At 47.6% G+C, this 17747-nt stretch overlaps 1 protein-coding gene across 4 annotated transcripts in view; it reads left to right on the plus strand.

The window, feature by feature from the left end:
• Window positions 1-17747, plus strand: part of CSMD2 (CUB and Sushi multiple domains 2) — a 694802-nt gene that overhangs the window by 667811 nt on the left and 9244 nt on the right. For 2 of the 4 annotated variants that reach the window (XM_061412621.1, XM_061412619.1), the window contains 10 exons: window positions 2415-2591; window positions 3977-4156; window positions 4527-4700; window positions 7237-7410; window positions 7728-7801; window positions 10855-10966; window positions 11526-11705; window positions 12617-12679; window positions 13962-14123; window positions 15930-16042. In XM_061412621.1, the coding sequence (XP_061268605.1) occupies window positions 2415-2591; window positions 3977-4156; window positions 4527-4700; window positions 7237-7410; window positions 7728-7801; window positions 10855-10966; window positions 11526-11705; window positions 12617-12679; window positions 13962-14123; window positions 15930-16042 (1409 nt within the window). Of the gene's footprint in view, window positions 1-2414; window positions 2592-3976; window positions 4157-4526; window positions 4701-7236; window positions 7411-7727; window positions 7802-10854; window positions 10967-11525; window positions 11706-12613; window positions 12680-13961; window positions 14124-15929; window positions 16043-17747 lie in introns of all 4 variants that reach the window. The other 2 variants (XM_061412618.1, XM_061412620.1) reach the window with 1 other exon arrangement.

The following is a 17747-nucleotide window of genomic DNA, read 5'->3' on the forward strand; positions in this document are numbered from 1 at the left end:
AAAATAAAATTAAATGAAAAATTAGAAACAAGTAATCTCTATCAAAAATCAAAATGGAAACAAATGAACTTAACTATGTGTCAAGCTGGTGATTTAATAACCCAGAGAATTATTTCAGTTGACTTGAAAAAATGAAATTTGAATATGGTATATATATCCTAAGGACAAAGAACTGCAATGAAATCTTAAACTGGTTCTAAAACTGTATGGTTTTAGCAATCATATTACTGGTGGTCAAATTGGAGTGAAAATTCTGAAACTATTACATGTATAATACCATACTCTATATGGATAAAGCAAGTTAAAATTATTTATTGTCATTAAGAACCAAGATTTTAAAATAAAAGATGAAAAAGTTAAGGAAAAATTCTTAATTCTAAACTTGGCTTTGTAATATCAGTATAAACTCATGATGTATTTTCAGTTTGAAAAGTTATTTTCCCAATCTAAAAGTCTAGAATCAATGACCAGCTCCATAGCAATGAGTACCCTTAATGCCCAGACTGTAGGTTTTAAACCCATTGTCCATTAAAAGGAACCAGAGCTGTTTAGGGAAATGGCTGATTCCAGGACTGGGGCAGGAAACACACAAAATTAACATGGAAACTCTGTCACTCCAGCAAGGAATCTGCCAAACACAACTGGGTCATGTCAGAGGAACTCAGGAGCCAACTTGACAGGGTTTCCATTAGTCAGAGATGGAATAATTTGAATGTCAATAAAAATAAAAGTGACAACAGAAGGCAACATAACAAATAAACTTAAATCTGTGAATTTAAATGATTGTCCTTTGGAGCTTGCTAGGGAACCATCTAATTAGCCTCATATATGATTTTTTTTTTTAATCAAGCATTAGTCCAACCTTCCTGTGTGAACTCTATTTCAGGGTAAGCAAATATTTGATGATGGGCAAGTTCTTTATTAAAGAACCCGAGCTAAAGCAGAAAGAATTGTGGAATTGATCAACAGGGATCTACTGTATAGCACAGGAAACTCTGCTCAATATTATGTGGCAACCTAAGTGGGAAAAAACTTGAAAAAGAATAGATACATGTGTATAAATAACTGAATAACTGTGCTTTACACCTGAAACTCTCACAACATTGACAATCAACTATACTCCAATATAAAATAAAAAGTTAAAAAAATAATTTAAAATTTTTTAATTTAAAAAGAATTATAGAATTAAAATTATACCATTTCTTTTTTTTAATTTAAATTTATTTATTTTAATTGGAGGCTAATTACTTTACAATATTGTATTGGTTTTGCCATACATCAACATGCATCCGCCACGGGTGTACATGTGTTTCCCATCCTGAACCCCCCTCCCACCTCCCTCCCCGTACCATCCCTCTGGGTCATCCCAGTGCACCAGCCCCAAGCATCCTGTATCCTGCATGGAACCTGGACTGGCGATTTGTTTCTTATATGATATTATACATGTTTCAATGCCATTCTCCCAAATCATCCCCGCCCCCCTCGCCACAGAGTCCAAAAGACTGTTCTGTATATCTGTGTCTCTTTTGCTGTGTCGCATACAGGGTTGTCGTTACCATCTTTCTAAATTCCATATATATGCGTTAGTATACTGTATTGGTGTTTTTCTTTCTGGCTTACTTCACTCTGTATAATAGGCTCCAGTTTCCATTTCTATCCCCTAATGAATCTGGTCAACTATATTTACTTTCTATTGAAACCATTAAATGGCAACTAATAGGAGCTTAATAATGCCAGATAAGGCAGGCAGACGTGACCCACTGAGCATCCTCAGCATCACTAACAAGGAGGCAACCAGACATTCTGTGCCTCTAATGTGATGTGATAAGAAAAACACAAAACCATGTGCGAAGTACCTTTGTCAAGAAGTAGAACTTGACTGTGGTAATGACAGAGGAGCATACTGAACAGTGCCTCGTTCTCCACGTTAGTAAACTCCAGGAAGTGGGAAGTTCTACCAGTTAAATGCCCTGATTTCTGTGACAGATAAATTATAGGAGAGGGTAATCCAGTAACCTCTGGATTCAGAGTCTTAGAGACATGCCAATCAAATGTCACGCATGGACCTTCGTGATTCAAACAAATCAACTCTTAAAAAAGAGATACAAACAGAGTCTTGAGGAAAACTAAGCACTGCTTGGCTATTTGGTGATATGAAGGAATCGTTTAAAATTTTAGGTGTGATAACAAAACAGACATGGTCTTTAATTTTTAGAAATCTTAAAAAAATCCCTCCAGGTCTCTCCCCCCTTTCTGAGGGTAAGATGATCAGACACGGGAGCATCCCAAGAGGGATGCTTTCAATCACAGGCTCCTGATGTAACCTGTGGCCTCCACTCTGGGCAGGACTTAGACTAACCCCGGGGGATGCCTGCCGTTGTTCTGATGAGTAATGTGTTCTTTCGGCTTCCTAGTGATCTCTTGCGGGAATCCTGGGACTCCAAGCAATGCCAGAGTCCTGTTCAGTGACGGCCTGGTTTTCTCCAGCTCCATCGTCTATGAGTGTCGGGAAGGCTACTATGCCACAGGCCTACTTAGCCGGCACTGCTCGGTCAATGGCACCTGGACGGGCAGTGATCCGGAGTGCACAGGTGAGAGCCTCTGGGCTCCATGGCAGTGGGGCTCCTCCACACCAGAGGAGAAGGCTGTCTGCTAGAGATTGGGAAGACTGGCTGGCGTTGAGGGACTTGACCCTGAATGAGGATCATACAAGTCGCCTCCATTTACTGAGCACGTTCTGTGGGACTGCCACTGAGAAAAGTGCTTTGTTTTCGGATCTTTTGATGCTCACCACAATCCCCTCCCTGTGAAAGTAGGAAAGTGAAAGTCACTCCGTCGTGTCCAACTCTTTGCGACCCCATGGACTACATAGTCCATGGGATTCTCCAGGCCAGAATACTGGAGTGAGTAGCCTTTCCTTTCTCCAGGGGATCTTCCCAACCTAGGAATCGAACCCAGGTCTCCTGCACTGCAAGCAGATTCTTTACCAGCTGAGCCACTATTAGCTCTACTTTCCCATATGAGACAGATGAGGCTCAAGAAAGCTTCAAAATACGTCATTGCTATTTTCCAGGCTCTAGCCAGTTCCTGGGGCTTTCTTTTTCTCTTTTAGGGCAAACCCCCAGTGCTAAGCCTGATTCTCTATCTACCTTAAAGCTGCTGCCATCTGTCATCTTTGTTAGCTCCGTTTCTCCCTTCAATCCATCCCCACCCCAGCCTGGCTCCTCTTTCTTGCTTCTCTTAAAAGCAGCTCTAGACCCTTTTCCTTGAAAAGCAAATCGCTGTGGGGCCCAGTTGGAAGGAAGTGATTATAAAAGGGAATCCTATACAACATTCTCCCTTTCAGAGTCCTAGCTGTGCATCCAGGCTCCATCTGAAATCCCCTGTCAGCTTCACTGTTGTTCCGAGGTCAGAGCTCACCAGTCCCCACCCTCACTTGAAACCGTAACACAGGAATAACCACTGCATCAGTCACAAGGCCCTGCTCCTAGTCCACTGAGCCCACGGAGGCCTCCTGGGCAGAAGGGCAGTCAGTAAGAGGCCCTTCCCAGCAGACAAATTGTCTTATCAACACATCTTAGGTCCACCATGTGGTCCATCAACACATCTTAGGCTCTTCAACCTGGAAACCTCCCTCCCTCTGGTCCCCAGCCTTATTTATGAAGGGAGCCCTCTGAATATTTCTCTTAGAGGAGTGGGCCTTACATGAACAAGACGGGTTTCCCAGCCCAAGTTGCTGGGGTGTGTAAGGATGGTGCGGCAAGGACGGGGGTGTAGGACAGCCTTTGCAGGGAGACTTGGCTACGGGGAGTTAGAATGAACGGCACCCCAACTGGGAACCTGGGGGGAGATGCGACATCCCTTCTCTGACAGTTTTCCTTCCCAAACGTGTGGGGAGCGATTGGGATGGTGTTGGGATGCTAAGGAGGAAGGAGTCTGTGCTGGGAGTGAACGGGGCTCTGTCTCCACCCCCTAGTCATAAACTGCGGCGACCCTGGGGTTCCAGCCAACGGCCTCCGGTTGGGCAGTGACTTCAGGTACAACAGAACTGTCACCTACCAGTGCGTCCCTGGCTACACGATGGAGTCGCACAGGGTGTCCGTGCTGAGCTGCACCAAGGACCGGACGTGGAATGGCACCAAGCCGGTCTGCAAAGGTGTGTCTGGGGGCTACAGATGTGTGGACGCAGGGCTGGAGCAGGTACAAAAGCCTTGAATACCCAGAAGGGAGGGGGTGATGAAGCAGAGCCCTTACATCTTATCTGGGGGTGTGTGAGGTGAGGAGTGGTCCCTGAACATCTACAGGGAGGCAGTGGGAAGGTCCTGGGCCTTGAACCTGGAGGACAGGATGAAGGAAAGAGTGCATGGTTGGAAGGTGCAACGAGACCGAGCTCCCAAGGGAAGAGGGGTGGCTCCTGATTGCTCTCACTTAGCCCGGGCTCCCGGCAGGCCAGTTGCCTCAGTGCCGACGGCAGCCCTGGTTCCCCAGGGCAGCCCCAGCACTCCGCGTACCTTGGTCTCCCCCAGCTATCATGTGCAAGCCGCCTCAACTCATCCCCAACGGGAAAGTGGTGGGATCCGACTTCATGTGGGGCTCGAGCGTGACGTACGCCTGCCTGGAGGGGTACCAGCTCTCCCTGCCCGCAGTGCTCACCTGCGAGGGAAATGGGTCCTGGACCGGAGAGCTGCCTCAGTGTTTCCGTAAGTCACTCACAGGGGGCCTCCAGGGCACCCATGTGCTGGCTCCTCTCCTTGCCCGCTCAGAACTCTGCTGCTGGAAGGCCTAGAATGAGGCTCCCCTCTCCAAATCAGGGAGCTTTGTCAAAGACCACCATTAAGAAAGGAAGAGATCTTAAAGGAAGAATGTGAGAGTATCTTCATTGAGCCCTGGCTTCGGTCACTGGGTGGCGTCACAGCGGAGGGAAATTAAACCAGATACAGGAGATGCTTCTTAACTGGAAAAGCTTTTAACTGGATGGGATAGAACCCAAAGATGGAGTCGGAGGTGGGCAGGTGGGGCAGTGCTAGAAACATGCCTGACTTCAAGGATGAGACCCTGCCCTGGGACACTTGTGATTTTCCAGTGAGACGATCATTTCTTATCTACCTGCCCTGATTATGTCTTGAAGAGCCTCAAGTCCTTTCCAGGGCTCATTTCTTACCACATCCCCCAGAGAAGGAGATTCCAGGTCATTTATTCATGTCTTACCCCATAATTGGGCTCTGGAAGGTTTTCTCCGTGCCCATGCTTTGGACAGATGGTAGGACCTATTTTTTCTTTCTGCTCGGCATTTATCTAATGCTGCAGAAAACTGTCGACATAACCCACGACACTGTTTGGGGACCTCTGAAACTTTACTTCAGTTTGGGAAATTGCAGCAGAGATGAAGGCCAGTAAAACTTGACCAGGAAAGGCAGCATGAGGTTTAGGGTTAAGCCTTTAGGCCTTGACATTCCTTCTAGGAAACATGAGGAGGATAGCAAGTCTCCTGGTTCAGTCTGGACACCTTGCATTTTCTTGGGAAATAGCTGAATTGCTTTTAAACAATGAATCATGGTTATCATTTCTAAAAATGTCCCAAATCTGAAGATACAAAGAAGAATGAAATAATCATCTGAACCCTCATTTCCCAAAGATAACCAGTTAGGCTTGTCATTACACTTCCACACTATCACTAAGCATTTTTGCATGTATAGCAGTATATACACAATTTTCTATAAATCATGCTGTTCACAACTTGTATTCACTGACAGGCCATCAGCTCCTTGCTCTGTCAATATGTACTAATCTATACATCATCTTTTTTAATGGTTTTAAAAAGAATTCCTCTATTATAGATGCCACACCATTTTAATCTTCACCTACCAGTGATAAATTTTGATCTCTCCAGTTTAACCATGTTACAAACAGTTCTGCAATAAACAGCTTCAAAAGGAACATTTCTTTACCCTTGCGGTGAAGCCCTAGGAGTGAGGATGCTGGGCCACCCAGCACACTACACTTCTTGATACATGTTGCCAGAGTGTCTTCTAGAAAAAGTACTCCTATGTACACTCCCACCTGAAGTTGATGAGAATATTTCTTGACTCACACCCTCATAAACAATTGATTTGGCCAATATTATTAATATTTACCAACCTGAGAAATTTTAAAAGATGTCTAAGATTTTAAGATATCTAAGCTAAGATTTTAATTGGCATCACATTGCTTCTTAGCAGAACTGAGCTGCCCTTTCTTTGTCATCCAAGAGTTGCTGCTTCCTGAATGTGGGGATTTTTGATCAGCTCAGCCTTTCATGGACTTCTGATTGGTCCATCCAGGCTCCCCAAATTCCAGGACCAGGCTTCCATTTGATCTTTGCATCTGATTTCCAACCTCTTGACTCTGTGTCCACACACACATACACACACACGCATAGCACAAAGAATGTTCCTCAGGCTTGAAGTGATGTCTTAGGGAACTTTGACAAAGAACTTTGACTTCCATAGTCAGTTTTTTAAGATCCTCTCTGCTGATCCAGATGAAATGGACACTCTTAGACCCTGCTTACTGTAGGGTAAGTGCACAGTCTTTGGAAGGACATTCGGCAATACAGGTCAAAAGCTGCAAACACACTCAAACCTTTAAAGATAATAAGTTCACTCCTAGAGAATTCTCCTAAGAAAATAATACAAGTTAAACAAAAGCCACATGTAACTTTATAATAATATAAAATGCCTAAGAAGAGAGTTGCGATCAGCTATAATCACTTTGTACAGCATCTCATTGCAGATTTATGTAGCCGGTAACTGATCATAATGTCATAAAAACAGGATATGTTGACAGAATAGTAAGTGAACAAAGCAAAGTCAACAGCACCTGGACACTGGGTTTGCAGGCACACACGTGTTTCCATACGGCTGGACAAACACTAGAAGGGAAGGGGCACAAAAATGCAAAACTGTTTTGGGTAGTCGGTGATAGTTTATTTTCACTCGGTGGTCTGAACTTCCTGTAATGTTACTCCTTTACGTGGATATGATGACTAATAAGCATTTGAATCTGGAAAGGAGAGAAAGCCCCAGAGCGGCACTGAGGCAGGTGCAGCGCTGATGCAGGGCTTCTCCACAGCCAGAGTTCAAGGGGATCCAGGAGGAGAGCAGTGCAAAGACCAGTGAGTGGGTGGCGGAAAAGGGGGGCGCGTAGTCTGAGCTCTAGACAGCGACTTGGACCTGCCTCTCTCCCCGACCTCCCCAGCGGTGTTCTGCGGAGACCCTGGCGTCCCAGCCCGAGGCAGGAGAGAGGACCGGGGATTCTCCTACAGATCGTCTGTCTCCTTCTCCTGCCAGCCCCCTCTGGTGCTGGTGGGCTCTCCACGGAGGTTCTGCCAGTCAGATGGGACATGGAGTGGCACTCAGCCCAGCTGCATAGGTGAGGTGACCGGGAGCAGGGTGTCCCTGCTGGCGGACATCCTTCTTGAGGGCCCAAGATGATGGATTTTCTTCCCTATCTCATCTGCAAAACAGAGCAAATGCTCCTCCAAGCTCCTTAAAACACGATGTGAAGTAGCCAGCGTTCACAGGCTGCCGGGAATCACAGTCAGCCAGGGGATGACTCGAGGGGAGAGTCCAAAAGGCAGGGCCACTGGGACATGCCTCCATCCCCTTTCTCATGTCTGTTTCTCAGGGTGTGCAGGGACCACAGAGGTTTCTGTGACCATGGTCTGTTTCTTTGTTTTTGCAATCCAGACCCCACACTGACCACATGTGTGGACCCCGGCGTGCCGCAGTTCGGGATACAGAACAACTCCCAAGGCTACCAGGTAACGAGGTCCACCAAGCTCAGGTCTGTGTGCCTCCTGTCCCTTCCGGTCACTGTCAGTCTCAGAGGACCCAGGAGCCTTCCTCAGGACAGCACTGGTGGGGGGGGTGGGGGGTGGGGGATGAGACATGGGAACCTGAAGAGAGAAAGCAGCCTGTCTCTTTAAGCCATGCTGCATGGCAGCCCCTCTCCCCACCGCCCACCCACAGAAATGGGCAGGTGTTTCCACCAATCAGAGAAGCTGGTGTGGAAGAGCAGGATTCACGTGTAGCTCCACAGACACTGCTCAGTAGCCCCGTGTGATGGGCACAGGGCGTTTACAGTGAGACAGGTAGACCTCCTGTCCCCAGGGAAGCCATACCCTATGGGGCCCAGACCCAGCAGTCGGAGCAAGCAGGTGCCACATGGGAGACCCATCCCTGTCAGATACAGGCTCCAGGGACACTTCTCAGAGGGAGCTTCAAAAGGAAAGGATTTGGACCTGGATGGGCCCCTCTGAGCAGAAGGAAGCAGGAAAGGAGGGGGTATGTTCAAGGCAGGACAATGAACAGGAGCCCCCGATGTGCCCAGGGGAATATCAGAGACCACACCGGAAATGGCAGGTCAGGATCTGGCCATGCAGTGGCATTTATTCACTTAGTCCATGTTCAACATGGACCTTGTCCATGCCGTAAACTATTCTAGGCACTAGGAATACGGTGAGAACAAAACAAGCCAAGTGCCTCTAAGGGCTGGTGACGATAAATAAGCAAGATCATTTCTTCAACCAGCCAGCACTGCATGCAGCTCAATACACAGGGCTGTGGCGGGGAAGTGGGGGTGCTGTTTTAGGAAGTATAGTGAGGGGAGAGGTTTCCTGAACTTGGACTGTGGTGCCCTTGGTGAGAAGGACGGGCATACCTGGCAGAGTCGGCGGCCAGCGCAGGTTGCAGGACTAGAAAGCAGGCCCACCAGCAGGTCCAGAGGCTAACGAGAGAGGAGAAGGACGTGAAGCCCAAGTGCTAGCCTGGATCTGAAAACCTCCTTCACTTCACTTGGCACTGCCCTGTGAAGTTAAATATTCACACATCCTGTGACCCGGAGGTCCCAGTCATAGAAACCAACCCCGGAGACACTCTCATACATGTTACCAGGAGATGAGGAAAACCATGATGTGGTTACAGGGTGGTTCATCACTCAGCAGTGAGAAGGAAGGAACTATATTGCCACACAACACAGATGAATCTCAGAAACAGAGTACTGAATGTCAAAGGATACTATTTCAAGGAATATTGAAACCAAGAAAGACTGACTCTGTTTAGATATATATGTTCGCATGTGTGATAGCGGGCTTCCCAGATAGCACTAGTGGTAAAGAACCCACCTGCCGATCCAGGAGAGGCAAGAGACACGGGTTCAATCCCTGGGTTGGAAAGATCCCCTGGAGGAAGACATGGCAACCCGCTTCAGTCTTCTTGCTGGGAGAATCCCATGGAGAGAGGAGCCTGGTGGGCTACGGTCCTTGGGGTCACAGTGTTGGACACGACTGAAGAGACTTAGCATGCACGCATGCACGTATGTGATAGAATTACTTTTTAACGATGCAAGGAAATGAAAAACACAAAATTGAAGAGATTGGTTATCACTGAGGGAGCCGAGCAACATGACAGAGAAGGAACATGTAGATAGTTACAACCTTATTGATGCTGTTCTAGCCCGTAAGTTGAGTAGTGGGCTCCACTTAAAGTGTCCATTTTATTGTGATGATTCAGGTCTATATATTTGCCATATATTCTTCTTACGCACCAAATATCACCTAATAAATTTTAAAAAGAGAAGGGCGTGAACTGGGTCAGGTCAGGCCTTGAGTCCATGATAAGCATTTTGGATTTTATTCTCCATGTCACGGGAAACCATTTAAAAGGGACTTAATGTGATCCATCATTTGAACTATCACTCAGAACCCTGAGGTATTAGGGGTTAGGAACGGAAGAACTTAGAAAGGACAGTACTTCAGCGTCTTGAGAGAATGACGAGAGTGGGACTGAGCTGAGCGGGGTAGCAACAGTGGACACAGAGTGCATAGTGGACCTAGAGAGAGTCAAAGGGATCAGGAGGCATTTTGTCGGTAGAGCCAAGAAGACTTATTGATGGATTGGATGGAGGGGCTGAAGGAAAGGGAGGAATCAGCAATGACCTGAGGGTTTTTATTTGCCCAGCTGGGTGTAGAGAGGTGCCATTTGTTGAATAAGGTGATGAAATACAAAAGCGGGCACGGAGGCAGGCCGTGGAAATTAAGTTTCACCTTGAGTTTGATTTGCTCCCGGGCATCATTGAGACATGTGAGGGTTTTGAGCTGGAAAGCAGTGTGGTCCGAGATGCACTTTAGGAAGCTGAGCTGGCAGCATTGTGCCCCGTGGGTTGGAAATGAGAGATGGAGCTGGTGGTTGCAGGGAATATCAAGTCAGACAGTGAGGGGCTAGTGGAGGGTGAGGGTGAAGCAGGGGGAGAAATGACAGGGAGGGTGGCAATTCTGCTCATGAGATAGTTACAAAGCACAGCTCTAGATTCTATAGGGGACATGTCCTGAAAAGAATTTATACATTCATGGAGGGAAGAGACATGCACAGTAATATTCTACTTCCTACAGTTCTTCACATGTTAGAAAATGCTTCCAAACCCACCCCCACATTTGTGCGTCACAACATTCCACTATAGTTGTGGGGGGGCTGTTCATCCCAAGTCTGCTCCAGAGGGGCTGAGATGTAGAGAGTTTCGTGCAGCCAGTGGACGCCAGAGCTCACAGCCAGGGTCTTCTGATTCTGAGTCAGGTACTCGGTCCATTGTAGCAGACTGAGTTATACCCCACAAGAGCGTTGACCTGGCCCAGGGAGTTGGGGGAAGCCTTGTGGAAGAGGCATAATGTAAGCTGCCTCAAGGGATAAGTAAGATGTAATCAGGCAGAGAAGCAGAAGGGTGGGTAGCAGTAGGGTGGTGGGGAAGTAAGCAGTCGAGGGATGGGTGTGAAGCATCACTGGATAGAAGGTGATCCTGGGACCCTCCATCCCACCACAGGTTGGAAGCACCGTGCTCTTCCGTTGTCAGAAAGGTTACCTGCTCCAGGGCTCCACCTCCAGGACGTGCCTCCCCAACCTGACCTGGAGCGGAACCCCGCCCGACTGTGTCCGTGAGTGCTCCCAGATAACTCCTCTCAGCAGCTCATAACCTCCCCGACCTGGGCCTCCAGGATGTGCTTGAATGCTCTGAGTGACAGGGAGCTCACAGCTTCTCATTGGGACCGTAGTGATCTCTTTGTAGTCCTTATCCCTTGGGTCCCCCCACCCCCAGAAGATATTTCTTCACAAATGCCTTTCTGGTATTCGAAGGCAATTCCTATGCCTTAGCAAAGAAAAAGAAAGAACTTTCCCATGGCTGTAGATACCAACAGTGACAAGGCCCACCCTCAGGATGGAAATTTCGGGCTTTTGACTGTAATTATTCCCTTTCCCTCAGGAAAAGTGCCTAGATTCCCTCAGGGTCAGCTGAGTCATTATCCACATCATCTCCGTCTTGACCACTTGCATAGACATCAAGGCTGGGGTGGGGTGTGGGAGGGGATGCTGGCCATGAAAGGGGCCCATAAGGGAAAGGATGGGGCTGTTCCATCGAGAAACAGGGGCATGGGGGAGAGGCCTCCTGGAGACCCCAATCTCCCCCTGCCCAGCAATGTCTTCCCTCTTATCCAGCCCACCACTGCAAGCAGCCAGAGACACCAAGCCATGCCAACGTCGGGGCGCTGGACCTGCCCTCCATGGGCTACACGCTCATCTATTCCTGCCAGGAAGGCTTCTCCCTCAAGGGTGGCTCCGAGCACCGTACCTGCAAAGCAGATGGCAGCTGGACAGGCAAACCACCCATCTGCCTGGGTGCGTGTGCCCCCTCGGTGAACCTCTCCAGGGTGGGAGGCCAAAGGGGACAGCTGAGCTGGAGTGAGAGGGCCAAAGAAAGAAGTGTTATTTCCAGAGGCTGGAAAATCTGCTTCTGATTTTCTGAGATGTTGAGTCTAGGAGATGAAACCAGAGCAATCTAAAGAGCTCATAGTGAAGCCACCCCGTTTTATCTTTCTACCTGAGCTTGAACACTCCCCCAGGTGTTAGGTATAGCTTCCCTTGTAGCTCAGTCGGTAACGAATCTGCCTGCAGTGCAGGAGATCTGGGTTCGATCCCTGGGTCTGAAAGATCCCCTGGAGAAGGAAATGGTAACCCACTCCAGTATCCTTGCCTAGAAAATCTCACGGACAGAAGAGCCTGGTGGGCTGCAGTCTATTGGGTTGCAGAGTCGGGCACGACTGGGCGACTAACACTTACTTACTTAAGGGTTATACTTAATCATCAGACAGAGAAAAACTCTGTGTTCCACTAAACTGGAATAGTGCATTATGCATATATGCATATCATAACCTTGATAAAACAGCACCCACTCACCGATCCCTCAGGGTTACCAAGAAGTCCCAGACCTCCCTCCTCCTGTTCTTCATTCGTTTGAACTCTTGGTTGCAGCATGTGGAATCTAGTTCCCCAACCAGGGATCAAACCCAGGCCTCCTACATTGGAAGCGTGGAGTCTTACCAATGGACTACCAGGGAAATCCCCAACTCTTCGATTATTCTGAGAGGGGTCCCTAGCATCATCAAAGTAGTCCACCACCTGGTCTGAGAGGATAAGTCCAAGATTTCAAAGAACCCATTGACCTAATGTCGGTGAGGTGGCCTTTATTTTTCTAATAGAGCAGAGACTAGAGGCTGAACCTGTCTCCTTCCCTTCTCTTTCCCCAGCAGAGGTCCGGCCCAGTGGGAGACCCATCAACACTGCCCGGGAGCCTCCACTCACCCAAGCTTCTGGTATGTCTAGTCTAGAGCTTTGGCTCAAGAAACTGGTGTTGCTTCCTTCATCTAGCTACCCAGGAACATGCACATGAGCTTCTGAGTACTCAGTGGAAAGGCGTGGAAACAATCTGCAGGGCCCAGCAGAGTTCCCCATCTACCTCCCAACCCCAGGCGGACCTCAGGAGGAAGGAAGCTTGCGGGAAACAGAAAACTCATCCAGAAGAAGGACCAAAGCCTTCTAGAAACATGTCAGAGCGTCAAGCTCTGGAGCCACAGACTGCCCCAACCCCTCCTGGCACAGGTCCAGGCAGTGTGTGGCCATACAGACACAGGTCCTGCTGAGGGAGCTTGCTGGAAAGGGCTATGTTTTTAAGACAGGTATTGTGTCTTTCCAAGTGTGATGTCCAGAATGGGCACGGAACTACAGGTGTGGCCTGACTAATGCAGAATTATTCTAGACTTATCATATCCTTTTTTGAACCATATTCTTTTATTTACCATATTAGTGTGTGTGTTATACAAAAAAAGATTAGATTTGGCATCAAGCTCAATTCAAGTTCCATTTTGGTCACTGACCAGCTGTGTCCTTGGACAAATAACCTTCACCTCTTGAGCTTCAGTTGACCTTTTGTTAAAATAGGATTCATGATACTCTCCTTAGAAAATTATTATAAGGATAAATAGCAGTTTTAGGAGCTGTCATTCATTTTATGCTTTTATGATTTAACAATCATTTAACCCCTGATGAGGTAAGTGGGATGGCCCCCATTTACAGAACTACAGGTGTGGCCTGCACAGGTGAGGAAGTGGAGGCTCTTGCACATGGTCAAACAATCGATAGGGGAGAGGCCAAGGTGAGAGTCCATATCTGCCTGACTGCCTCTGCCCATGTTCCTATCTACAGCTTAATACTAACGCTGGTTTTCTCGCCTCTCTTTTTCCCTTTCTCCATCTTTTCAACCCCTTCCCTCTTGTCTTTTCTCCTTCTCTCTTCTAGTTCATTCACTCCCTCTTTCTCTCTCCCTTCCTCTCTCCCTCTCTCTCTCTCACACACACACTTTGATTTTTCCTTTTTCGCCATCCACTTTCTCTCTCCCTCTCTTTCCCTCCACCCATCCATCCGCTCTGACACACAGAGCATCACAAGGAGCTCAGAGCACTCCAGCCCCCTGCCCGCCGCGTGTTAGACATTGGGGAAGACAGTCTAAGGGAGTGAGCTGGGGTCAGCCATCAGGTGGCCTCAGTTCTGCCAGCACGTGTGAAAGTCCCTCTCACGTCTGTTTGTTAACTCCTCTAGTTCCTGGGGATGTTTTTGCCAAGAATTCCCTATGGAAAGGGGCCTATGAGTACCAGGGGAAGAAGCAGCCAGCCATGCTCAGGGTGACTGGCTTCCAGGTCATCAACAGCAAGGTCAACGCCACCATGGTTGACCACAGCGGCGTGGAGCTGCACTTGTCTGGTAAGGTGCAAGCCACCCGCGGGAAAACCTGCCAGATGGTAAGGGTGATGGGCACACGCTCAAATGCCACTTCCTTGTGCTGTCCTGCAAGGTTCAGATTGGTCTGGTAGGCAGGGGAAGAGGAAATGTCTATTCATCTTTGTTTACATGGTAAAAGCACCACCAACTACAGGGAAATGGTTAGATGACAAACATTAGTAAACAGAAAGTAGGAAAAAAAAAAAAAACTCTTACAAATAAAGAAAAAAGAGAAAGATATCCCTAAAAACCAAACCAAAAATAGAGGCAGATAACTCCCAGAAGCCAAAGTACAGTTAATAAACAAACGGAAAAATAGTTTTAGCAATAATCAAAAGAAGTGGAAAATGTCACTTTCCACTTATTCCACTTTTTTTAAGCCATAAATTTTGGTGCTAGTCCAGTGAAGGTAGTACTCTGGTCAAAGTATGAAATAGTGTAGTTGAACAAAATAATTTGGCAATTTGTATCAAGACCCAGGAAAATGAGTAGACCCGTCAATTACACGGCTAAGAATTTTTATCATAAGAAATAGTTATAGAGGGAATCAAACATTTCTGAAAAAAGAATGGGCTAATTGCATAACATAACACCTGGGAATAGAAAATTGTCTCAAAAGAAATGGATACATTAATTATAGTATGTCTGCTGGATAAAATATTATGCCAATTTGGGAGAAAGTACATCCACTATAATGCATTTAAAATGTGACTCCAGTTTTTAAAGGAAAAAAAATATATTCATAAGAAAGAAAATTGAAAGTAATTACACCAAAGTGTTAACAGTGGTTATTTCTCAGAAATGAGACCAGGAATGAATTTTTTTTCTTCATGCGTCTCTGCATTTGCCAAAATTTCCCCAATATTCAAATTTTATACAATCAGAAAAACTAAATATCTTGGAAAGCAAACGTTTGTTGAATAGAGGGGTAGATGGATGGACGCATGAGTACATGTGGATACACAGCCCTGCGTGCGGTTACAACCACTCACTCATGCGTGCACACGCGAACACAACTAATGTTCATATTCACTCAGCTGCTCTAAAACACTGTCCTAAACGCGTCCACATGCTCTGGTACACGTGCCCTCGTGTGTTCCCTGCACCCACCGAATCATAAGCACACCATGTGTTAACTGACCCTTAACATATACAAAACCCTATTCCCTGTATTCTCAAGCATGCTTGTCTAAACAGGAACACAACCACAGACCAGTAATCCAGTTCTTTATTAGCACACATACGCACATTCTTGCACAGCCTCACATTTCAGCCTACACAGACTCACAGGCCACACTACACTTACCTAACTGCAGTTATGCATGGGATGTTTACAGCAAAATCTACACATGAAATCCTGCTCAGGGGCTTCCCTGGTGGCTCAGTGGTAAAGAATCCACCCGCCAACACAGGAACACACCTTTGATCCCTGCTCCAGGAAGGTCTCAAATGCCGCAGAGCAATTAAGCCCATGTGCCACAACTATTAAGCCTGTGCTCTAGAGCCTGGGAACCAAACCACAGGCTTGGTGAAGCCTGTGCACCAAGAGTCCATGCTCTGCTGCAAGAGAAGCCACTGCAGTGAGAAGCCCATGCTCAGCAACCAGAGAGTGGCCCCCACTCACAGCAACTAGAGGAAAGCCCAAGAAGCAGCGAAAACCCAGCACGGCCAAAAATAAGTAAATTTTTAAAAATCCTACTCAGACACTCACACCCACATACCCACAGACTTGGGTTTTGAAAATTTACCAGATCTTTCAAGTGTACCCTCTGCACTTTCTTTTCCCAGGAATTTATAAGAAAGAAGATTTCCATCTCCTCCTTCAAGTTTACCAGATTACAGGGCCTGTGGAGATCTTTGTGAATAAGTTCAAAGATGATCACTGGGCTTTAGATGGGCATGTAAGTTCAGCAGAACCTCACTCAGGCCTTGACCTCCCTGTGTCCTTGCCCTGTAACTGATTCCCATGTCACTGGCCGGAAGGAGGGGGACGAAGTGGGTGGAAACTCTTAGGATCGACATGGAGATTTGGGAGGAGGGCTTCTATGGGGCCAGGACTGGGACCAAGGGAGTCCCCATCTGCTAGTGAAGTGAACGCAGGAAAACATAAAAAGGGCCAGGAGGCTGAGTCTAGAGGTTGGTGTATCTGAGTGAGACACAGTAGATTCTTAAGTGTGAGCAGAAAACAGAATTATAACCCACAAGGACCTACTGTAGAGCACAGGGAACTCTGCTCAATGTTGTGTGGCAGCCTGGATGGGAGGGGAGTCTGGGGCAGAATGGATGCATGTATATGTCTGGCTGAGTCCCTTTGCTGTCCACCTGAATCTATCGCAGCGTTGTTAATCGGCTACACCCCAATACAAAATAAGTTTTTTTGTTTAAAAAAGTGGCCAAAGATGAAAAAGGAAAAGAACAGAAGAAATGGGAGGTTGGCAGCCCAAGAGTAAAGTCAAGCAGGTTGAAGGTCACGAGGTGGTGGTGGGAGCTGGGAGAAGGTGGTGAGTCCCAGGCACACACTGAGCGTCTTTGCACACTTAAGGATCTTCACACCCTTGAGGGTGATTCAGCACAGCTTGAGTCACCAGGACCTGGGGAAAGGAGGCGGCTCCTCGAATCCCCTTATGGGAAAGACTTGTTTCTTGCACAGGCCTTCTTCAGGTGGAATCCAGGTCTGTGGGGATACTTCTCTGCCCAGACCTTTCAGTTTAACAGGCAGGGGTGTGGAGCAGTCACCCGTCACTCCGTCAGCTTCCCTGCCTTGAGTTACTGAAGCTAGAAGGGCAGGGGCGGGAAGGAGGAGGAGGTCATGAGGCCAGAGAAACAGAGAGCTGAGTCAGGGGGCATCCTCATGGCCAAGACCAGCTGGTAGAGGGCTGAGGGTCAAGTGACTTTGCTGATAAACACTAAAGGAGAAGCGAGTGGCCTCTCCAGGAGCTGGCACGTAGGGGTAGTTCCTGGGGATTCTCAGGTAGTTCTCAGTGGATGCCCTTGGGTATCCTTGTCCTGGCTGGCTTTAACAGTAGCGGTCCAGCTGCCGTGCCAAGACAAGAGACTCCCCCACACTGCAAGGAGGGCAGCCAGAGGCAAGAGAACAAGGGTCAAACTTGGAAGCTGGAGTGCAGGCCAGGGACTAGATGTCAGGGGTGTTCTGGAGGGCCAGGAACTGCCAGAGCAGCTGCCTGGGATGACAGCCAACCACTGGACCCACTTCTGTGTCACCCAGGCTGTATCTGTGGGGACAGGAGGGGAGGTCAGCCTGGAGCGCAGTGGACAGAGGGCTGCACCTGGGGATGGAGCGGGAGTCAGAAGGGACGCCAGTAAGACAAACATCCTCAGAGTTTGCATGTCTGTGTCCGGGACACAAACCTCACAGAAGCAAGTGCAGAGGGAGCCAGAAGCAGTTATGTCCCCAGCTACCCACCTCCGAAATTAATAGCTTATTAGAATAGGGATGAACTCCCCAAAGTATGTTCAGTCTGCTAAGTAAGTTTTCATCATGGTTTGGTTTGTTCCACAGTGTTCTAAAACTCTTTTTTTTTTTTTTTTTTTTGCACAATAAAATAGTTAACACATATCTAGAGCCTAGGAGCCTGGTGGGCCGCA

The sequence above is a fragment of the Bos javanicus genome, chromosome 3 (assembly GCF_032452875.1).
Source record: "Bos javanicus breed banteng chromosome 3, ARS-OSU_banteng_1.0, whole genome shotgun sequence".
Taxonomy (NCBI): domain Eukaryota; kingdom Metazoa; phylum Chordata; class Mammalia; order Artiodactyla; family Bovidae; genus Bos; species Bos javanicus.